The 10,373-nt window shown below is 28.3% G+C and overlaps 1 protein-coding gene across 1 annotated transcript; it reads right to left on the reverse strand.

Annotated features, from left to right (window-relative positions):
• Positions 1-260: 260 nt before the first annotated feature.
• On the reverse strand, positions 261-2,753 carry LOC102597167 (cytochrome P450 71A1-like). Its single transcript, XM_006342859.2, has 2 exons — positions 1,739-2,753; positions 261-1,165 (listed from the first exon to the last, which is right to left on the reverse strand). Exons 1-2 carry the CDS (start codon positions 2,636-2,638, stop codon positions 536-538), a joined length of 1,530 nt encoding a protein of 509 aa, XP_006342921.1. The 5' UTR covers positions 2,639-2,753; the 3' UTR covers positions 261-535.
• Between the last annotated feature and the right edge of the window lie 7,620 nt (positions 2,754-10,373).

Genomic DNA, 10,373 nt, shown 5'->3' on the forward strand with positions numbered 1-10,373 from the left:
TCTATTTTTAGTCTAATATCTAAAATATTTAACAAGGCTATGATAATAGGGACCATGCTGATAATCGTTCTTATTTCCTTTGTTCTAGTTGAGGATATGACGGCAGTGCTATTTACACGATGGGATATCAGACAGTCGCTTCACTAACAACTAGAACGATAGAAGAATGACTTCAACAAAAATCCATATTCCATTTCATCATAATTAACTAAAGTAGTATGACTGACTTTCTCACAAACTAAAATAAAAGAGCTAACTCATGATGTGAAATTTTTCAAAATCATATATAAGAAACATTCTTACAGCACAGAAATATTGAAATTGATTCATTTTTCTTAACCTTGATTAGCACATCCTGAGTGATACAAACATATAAGCAAATCCTGGGGACCTCAGGTGACTTGAGGGGCAAAAGTGGAAAAAAAGTAGAGTATTAGGGCTATAGCTAGTGGGTGCAAGGAGACATGTGAAGTTTATTTAGCTAAGTATTTGGATAAAGAAACTCTGTTTTGATGGAACCATAGTAGGTGCTGAATCAAACAGAGTAAAGTTTTGATGAAAGCCTTGGCTCAATCACAGCAGAAAGTGGGAACTTTTTGGGTGTTGAGAGCCCAAAAACTTCCTCCATGTTGAGTTCCTCAGGAGTCATATTATCAGGCAATGACCAATTAAATCCATGTAGAAGATTAGCTAAACTAGCTTGAATCACCTTAAGACCCAAGCTGTATCCAGGGCACATCCTTCTCCCAGCTCCAAATGGCAAAAGCTCAAAATCATGTCCTTTGACATCGATGGACTTGTCGAGGAACCTCTCGGGCTTGAAAGCCTCAGGCTCGTCCCACAATGTTGGATCCCTTCCGATAGTCCACACACTCACGAGGACCCTGGTTCCTTTTTGAACGTCGTATCCAGCTACCTTGCAGTCTTCCCGACACTCACGTGGCACCAACATTGGTGCCACTGGGTGCAGACGCATAGTCTCTTTTGCAATTGCCTCTATGTAAGGAAGATTCGGGATGTCTTTTTCTTGTACCCATCTGTTTTGGCCTATTACTCGATCTAATTCCTCCGTAGCTTTTTTGAAAATCTCTGGCTTCTTCAACAACTCTGAAATTGCCCATTCTACTGTCACTGCTGAACTCTCAGTTCCACCAGCCAACAAGTCCTGATTGTACCATACACATTTTACTCGTGTCATCAACTTTAATCAACCATAAGAAACAAATACAAATAACCTAACTAGCTATGAACTTTCTCGCTAATCTATTGCTACATAGTTAATAGCTAACAGTTTTTCTTATAATGTGGTGCTAAATAGAATTAGAGTCGTATTTTGTTATTTAGCTACAAAATTTATTAATATTCTTTTAGTAGTCACTTTCTATTTCTAAAATAGCTACAAATGGACCACCTTAAATTGTGCGTTTTACTTAGACAGAAAGTGGGTGTGATATCATTTCTATAACACTATCATTGATACAGTTCAATTATTACGAGTATATTCATTTTCTTGTTGAAAAGTGATAACCAAATTTTGGGTCCATCAAAAATTTCCACAATATCTCGTCTCCATCCATAACAATAGAGTGAAGGAATTCACCCCAAGTGGAGCAGAGCAGTAGGGATTCATTCAGTGCAAGGTTAATGAGAAAATTACCCATAGCTATGCACCTTTTTATCTTATACAAACGTTACTCCAATTATTTTTTTGAGTTTTATATAAAAATAAAGTGAATACCTGAGTGAATGCTTTGACTCCATGTCTCTCTAGCTTAACATCCAGAGTTGGATCATCAGCAAGCTGCAATAGAATATCCACCATGTCCTTAGCAACGTAGTTTTCCACTGCGTTCCTTCTCACGTTATGCTCATCAAGTACATGCTCGAGAAATTTGTCGAATTTCTTGCTTACAACTTTCATCCTCTTAACATAACCTTGCAAGTCCATGAAATCAAGCCATGGAATTGAATCTCCAATATTGAGGACTCCATTAAGTAAGAACAATTCATCCAACATCTTTTTAAATTCATCAGGAGTCACAATCGAGTTTTCGGATACGTCCAAGTAACTTTTCCCCAATACCATTCTGCTAATAACATTTAAACTCAGAGTCGTCAAATAATCTTTCAGCAGAATCGGTTTCCCCGATAATTTGTTCAAATTATGAAGAATAGAATGAAGTTCCTGATCCCGAATATACTCGTATGAATCGAGCCGTTTTGCACTGAACAATTCCATCAGGCACATTCTACGTGCCTGACGCCAATAGGATCCGTACGGGGACCATGTAATATCTGAATAGTTATAAGTAGTGTACTTTCCGGCAGCGGTTTTAGGCCTTCCGACAAAGTTGATATCCATGGTTTTGAGGAAAATTTTGGCCATTTCTACAGAGGAGCCAACTACGACGGGAAAAGACCCGAATTGTAGTTGCATAATGGGTCCGTACTTGACGGAAAGATCGTGGATGGATCGGTGAGCAAGGCTGCCAATAAGGTTTAAATTTCCGATGATCGGCCATGGTTTTGGGCCTGGAGGTAAGTTGAGTTTCCTCTGGCGAAGAAATTTGGAGAGAAGCAAAAGAAACAGAGTAGCAAGAAATACTGCAGCATATGCAGTCCAGGTAGTACCTTCCATTGGGTTGATTGTACTTTTGGTAGTTGATTTTGGTTGGAAGAAGAGTGATAGTGATTGTAATGGTAAATTGTTTTGATTGTGGAGTTTATGGCTTAACGAAAGCTGTATTTATAGTAATTGAGAGATGGTCGTTACTACGTAAATAATTTAATGAGTCAATATAAATTTAGTATATACTTTATTTTTTACTACTTTATTATCTGTGACCGATCATTTCCTGTTATTTATTAATGTGGAGAGTGGACTTCAGTAGAAAAAAAATGTCTAATAATTTCCTTGGAAACTTTGTTTTAGTTGCCTTTGGTCTTCCAACAAACTTCTTTTTATTTCTTCCTTACTACCTTCCAACAGGATGTGAAACAACTTGGAAAATAACATAAGCTAGCCCACAAAAAAAAAAAAAAGAGAGATAGTATTTTCTTTTGGCGGAATATTTTAATAGCTCTATAGGTTGGCTATTTGAAACTTCATTTAGTTGCTGAAGGTTTGCTTCTTCATATTGTAATCCCTTTCCCTATTTCCATTTTTTTTTTTTTAATGTTTTGGCTTTCCTGTTTTGGTATAATTTTTAATTTTTACTTTTGAATATGGTGATTTTTTACTTTTACTTTCAATTATGATGATTTTCAGATTTTGACCTCTTTTGATGAAAATTTATAGATCAAAATATCCTTATCTATATAACATTATTTACTCGGCATATATTTAAAAAATTTTTATCTCGCTCTACATAAGTTTTATAGGACTAAAGTTATGTGGCATAAGTTGCATAGGAATTATATAACCTAATTTGTTCGGAATAAGTTTTATAGTAATTAAGTTATACATTTATGCTATATGGAAATATGGAAAAATATGGAAAAGTTTATTTGTTATTTAAAATATGGAAAAATAAGAATTAAAGATCAGATATTTCAAAGAGGAAATCTAAACACCATCCGAAATAGAGAATATTTGTGTGAATGACCCCTTTTTCCAAAAATACAAAACAAAACAAAAGGTACCCCACAGTCCACTAATTTGAAATTCATTGGAAAAGAGTATAGATGGATGTTGGACAAATCTGATTCAAATAAAGGCAATTTTTTAAAATTGTGATAGTTGCTTTATGAGGCACTCTGAGTGAAATAGTCACACAAATCTTATATTTTATAAATGTTTAAGAAAATAAATTTGTGAAGTGATAACATCATATTTTAAAAAATCATATTCCCTCTTTGTTTTAATTTATGTGTCACTTTACGTTTTTTTAGAGTTAAACAATTTAAGTTTGACCAGAAATTTATGCATATCTAATCTTCAATTTTTTTAAAAATAAAATTTATATATTTGTAAACTACATAAAAAGTATTATAAGTTACAATAATTGATAATTCAAAATATATATGAAAAATTTACGATCAAAGATAGGTTTATTTGAATCTCGAAATTCTAAAAGTGTCACATAAACTGAGAAGGAGAAATTAAATTTTAAGTCTTTTTTTTTTCTTTCTATTTTATCGCTTAATCAAGTATAATCACATAAAATAAATCGAAAAGAGTAATGAACCAGGAAATGAATAAGTAATGAGTTGTAAATTTCTATATTTTGACTTAGAATAGAAATGTGTAACCGAAGGTCACTAGTATTCCAAGTTTTGTACATGATGCACCTTCTGCTAAATTCTATGAGACTTGGAATGAAATTTAACTTGACTTTGACTAGTGACCCTTCATTCTTTAAATATAATTATTGACGTGAACCTTAGGTCTAAATAATACACAAAATAGGAACGGTGATTTTAAAATTAACAAATTGTTTCTGTTTCTAACAACCAGACCCTTTTTTTTTTTTCAGAAAAAGAAAATCATAGCACTATAATCGAGTTATATATTTCTGATTCAAGTTATTGTACACACTTTTTGATATAGAGAGTTAATATTTTAAAATGTCAGTCAATTATGAGAATTTACTATGTTTTGGGTATAGAGAGTTAATATTTCAAAATATCAATCAACTTTGTTTTTATATCAATAAAATCACTCAATTTAGATTTTTATATCATTATAACACTCAACTTAATTTATTATTAAAAAAAACCTAACACCATTCATTTCATCTCCTCAATCAAATTTTCAGTATATTTGAAAATTTGGAATCGAAAAATATGTCATAACTAGTTATAATTAATCTTATATATGTCAATTATAAAATTTTCACTTAGCGAAAATTATATTATGGTCTAAAATTCAGATGGCATAGAATATCTTTTATGAAATTTGAACCGTACCTTAATGAGTATTTATCAAATTCAATATTGTAACAACATCTTTTAGAGCACCAAGTGTTTTTTTCGATTGAATATTGCCCAAACAAAAGTATTGATGCTAAAAATCTTGTGCATTTATTTATGAATTCTCCTAAATTCTTTTTCACATTTTAATTTCTTACACATGAATATCAATTCTAATTTTTCAAATATATAAATATTTTTCGATGACTGTGAAAATTTTATAATTTACCCCTAAAAATTATTTTGTTGAGTTTTCTTTAATTTTATTTATTTATGAATTTTATATTTACCTAGCATAAAATATAATTTATTTTGATATATTAATTTTTTTGTGATAAATTTGATTAAGTAATTTTATTGAAATAAAGACCTAAATTGAGTGAGCTTTTGAAATATTAACTTGGGCATAATTAAACTCCTTTGTTTTCGGCATAATTTTTGTTACAGAACTTATGTCTGGGGCATGTTTTTAACTAAACTTATTCCTTGCAAATTTTGTTTTGTCTTGCAATTTTTCGTTAGGGGAACTTTCAGCTAATTTTTAATCATTTAAAGCTCTAAAAATAAATAAATTAAAGACCAACAATTTTTGATAAGATCACCCTACTTTTGTCTGTTTTGTAACATGTTCCATTTCAGACTGTAACAACCCAATAATGAAATATAAAAATGAATCTAATAATAAAGTCCTTTTTTTTCTTTTTGAATCTTCATTTCAGACTGTACCACTTTAATATTCATTTTTCCTTTAATAAACAAAGAAAGTTCCTTGCAATTTGAGCCTTAACCACTCTCAATATAGTGGGACTGCTCTAACAACCATCCAACTGTGAAAGAGAAAAGAAAAAGGAAAAAAAAAATAACACAGTGCCTTCAAAATATTAATTAAATTAATATAACAACTTAATTTTGCAACTGATTCTGATTAAGAGCTTGTTTGGCATTGCTGTTGAAAATTGCTTATTTTCAGAAGTACTTTTTTAAAAATAGCTTTTCAGTGCTTTTGAAAAGAAAAAAAAAAACACAATTTGTGTTTGGCTAATTCATTTGAAAAGTGTTTTTATAAGCAAATTGTGTTTCACTAATCTTTTTTTTAAAATACTTTTGAGAGTCAAATTATGAGGGCAAGTATTAATGTATTTTTACTATTAAGATTATTTTATAGAGAGAAACTAGTTTAAACATCTATTAAAAAAATTAAATTAAATTTTTATTTTATTAAATTAAAATATTCATATTCAAATTTTCAATCAATATTATACATTTTTTTGTAGGGTTAAAATCTTTAATTATTTTTTTCCTTTTTTCTAATCTTTCAAAAATATTGTTGTTATTTTTTTTTCTAATTCTAAAAAATAATACATAAAATAATAAATAAAATAATAATACATAAATGTAAAATAAAAAATAAAATTTATTATATAAAAATAAAAAATAAAATTATTATATGATACTTATCCAAACATATGAGATATGTTAATTAATTAATAAAAGATATATTGATAAATATACATATATGGAAGTGATATTTTAGTCTTGAAAAATAATAATTTTCTGCTTATGTTTTTTTTTAGAAGCAGAAATTTGTAGCTTCTTTGCAACAACAGAAAAATGATTGTTTCCATTTAAAAATAGTCTTACAGATTTGACAAATACCTAATTTTTTGAAAAAAATATAAATTTATTTTGAGCCGATTTTTTTAGTATACAAATTAAGAACCGTATTTACACCAAAATAGCAATACTTTTTTTTCATTCATATAGCAATATTATTTTTTTCAAAAGTAGAATTTAAATAAATAAAAAAAAGATTTCCAAATCAGCCACGCTTATCACTATTCCCATAAATTTCTCCAATTATTTTACCTTCCTTATTTATTCAAATTTGTTATATATTATCTTCCAATAGAGGTTTCCTACCAAACAAAAACTCCCCTTCTCTGATAAGAACAACTATCGAAAAATGAATACCAATAATTTTTCAATTCTAATTCAACACAACGGACGATGGGACTCATCAGGTAATTGTATAAAATAGTTCGTATGGTGTTTTATTACGTGGTTATATATGATTTATCACAAATATCTATTTTGTACTTTTTGAGAGATTCGTTTGGTTTAGTTTGTCTATTTTGGTGAAATTGAATTAATCTAATTTGGTTTATGTTCTGGATCCTTGAAATTTTGGTTTAATTACAATAACTACATATGATTTGGTTGTAAACTGAAGTGTCAATTTGTTTTTATATTAAAGTTTAGGTTTCATATGATTTGGTTCGAAAGTATGTTACATTATTGTCCGTATTATAGTTATTAAGTTGGTGTATATAATATAATATTTAGAAAAAAGGTTCATATGTTGATTGGTGGTATTCTAATAAAATATAATATTGAAAAATTTGGATTGGTATGTGATCTGGTACATATGATGGTATATTTGTTGCTACGAACAGACACCAAACTAATAGCCTAATGTATGTATCAATTTGAAAAATTGGATTGGTATGTGATCTGGTACATATGATGGTATATTTGTTGCTTCGAACTGACACCAAGCTAATAGCCTGATGTATGTGTTGGTGTATTTTTTGGTCCAATTTATATTGGTGTATTAGACATATGTTGTTAATGAGTTATTTTTGTTATTTGCCACCAATTTTTTTTAATTTTGACTAACAAATATTTGTAATGTCGCAGGAAAGTATCTGAATTTCAAGATTGAGTTAGTGATATGATATGGACACCAATTACCAAGACTTGATTAATACTACTGCTTCTCAATTAGGTGTGGACATGATCGTTTTTGAGTTGGAACTCATATATGTTGTGACTGATCCGTTCCCACCATTGAAGATTCATAGTTTTGAAAAATACACCAAAGAATCAACTTTAGATACACCGAGTTGTTTTATGTATATTTGAGTATATATTGATGAATAAGACTTTGTAATGGTTAAATTGAACTTTGTATATGAAATTTTGTGGTAATTATATTAATAATATCTTCATATATTTACAGATCGTGCTAAAACGTTTATGACATATGTAGTTGTGAAAATTTTCAACATGATGAAGTTCCTTATAGTCATGCAATTGTTGCTATTGGAGACAATAACAAACATGGTGAAAACTATTGTTCAGCATACTACAGTAATAAAGATTTTCAAAATATTTATGCAATATCTATTGATATATAGATTTTCAACATGATGAAATTCCTTATAGTCATGCAATTGTTGCTATCGGATACAATAACAAACATGGTGAAAACTATTGTTCAGCATACTACAGTAATAAAGTATTTTCAAAAATATTTATGCAATATCTAGTTGATATATAGATTTCAACATGATGAAATTCCTTATAGTCATGCAATTGTTGCTATCGGATACAATAACAAACATGGTGAAAAACTATTGTTCAGCCTATTACAGTAATAAAGATTTTAAAAATATTTATGCAATATCTATTGATATATAGTAGTATATTTAAAAGGTATAAAATAGTAATAATTATTGGTAAAATGATGGTTATATATGTATGTTTATATATTACATGGTTGCATATTTGGTGAAACTACGATGCAGTTATAATTGTGAAAACACTATGCATACTTGATGAAACCTACATGTTTTTTACCTAGATTAAAATAATGGTAAAAATGTGAGAGAAGGCTTCCATTAATAATATGATTTGATTGGATAAAAAATTAAGAGAGAGAAAATCAATATATAGGAAAACAAAGTAACGTAAAAGAGTAAAACTGTGGTTGAAAAAATAAAAAAAAAGTAAACAATAATTATCAATCCCATAAAATTAGCACATAACCTCCCCTAAAAAAGGTAATAGATACGGATACCAAATATATTTTTAACAAATAAAAATTAAATATTTGTTATGTTTGTAATTAAAAACTTAGTTTTTGTAATAAAAAAGAGTATATGTATATATTGTTAACTAAAGTCTTAAATAGTATATTCTTGTAATTTTCCCTTTTTTTTAAAGGAAAAACTACCTAACTATACATGCATCACTACCATATATACTATATTTACCTCTAGTTTAAAATAATTGCATATACTACCATTTTTAATATTTATACCATATATTTTAAAAGATTTAATTAGATACACAAATCCCTTAAATATGGTATTGAATAATTATCTTAAATTTAATCTCCTTAATTAATGGTCCACATTAACAACTCAATTTTTTTATCACATAAATCACACATGCCGTTCCCCACCCCACGTCCACTAACCTTCATTCTTCCTCCATCTTCTCCCTTTTTCTTCCTTCATCCTCTCAATACATATTTGCATGTTCAAATCAACATTATACATATCTGTTTGTTTCTATTATTTTATTATTCTCATGTATCTTGGTTTTGTATCTGAGTTAAAGTTCATAATGTTTTGACATTCAATTTTAAAAAAGTTCTACAAATTAGGTTTTCTATTTTTTGATTCTGTTGTCTCTCAAATACTCTAATGGCTGGTCATTCTCAAAATCAGATGATTCTTGTTAAAGGTACTACACATTAACAATATTATACTAAATCAAACAACTTCTATTTATTATTTTCACTCATGAGTTTTTCATTGTAGGGACTGACTCTTCATCCGTTAACATTCAAGCTGAGAATAGATCTAAGTATAGGAACGACTCAATCAAGAGGGAAGAGTTACGCCAAACTTTACTTAACATAATAAATACATCATTAGATATGCAACAATGTAGATGCTAAAAAAAGGAAGAATTTTGAAATTTTTTACTTTTTTTTTTTTTAGTGATAAGACAGATACTCTAACATCGTGAGTTGTTCCTAAATTCGATTGTTTCAATTACATTCCATATTTAGATACACATAATTTATGTATATGCTTACAACTTACTATGTATCCGAGATACACATTTTTGAATATAATGTATGAAATTGATACTTGATACATCAAATTAATACTAGATACATATGAAAGATACATGAAATTAAAATTAGATCATATAAATAGATACATAAAATTAATAATAGACACATATAGCAAATACACGAAATTAATACTAGATACTTATATTATACATATGAATGTACTTGTATGATACGCATGTATCTAAGTTTTTAGTTTGTAGGATACATCATCTATTGATAATAGATACATCAAATTAATTTATTTATTATTTTAAGAGTAATAAAATGAAATTAATCAAATCACATGATCAAGATATACATGTTTTGTTTTTTATTAATAATAATATTAATGAATTTATTATTTCAAAGAATAATAAATGAAATTAATTAAATATAAATACACTCCTTAATTTGCCCTATATTAAGAGATTTGATTAATTTAATTTCCAGAATTAATTGCTCATATATTCTAAAAATCATCAATTACTCCTCTAATTAAGGAAATCAGTTACAATCAATTAATTTAAACAAATAAAATACGTATCTCGATTTT

Source organism: Solanum tuberosum, unplaced genomic scaffold (assembly GCF_000226075.1).
Source record: "Solanum tuberosum cultivar DM 1-3 516 R44 unplaced genomic scaffold, SolTub_3.0 scf00040, whole genome shotgun sequence".
Classification (NCBI taxonomy): Eukaryota; Viridiplantae; Streptophyta; class Magnoliopsida; order Solanales; family Solanaceae; genus Solanum; species Solanum tuberosum.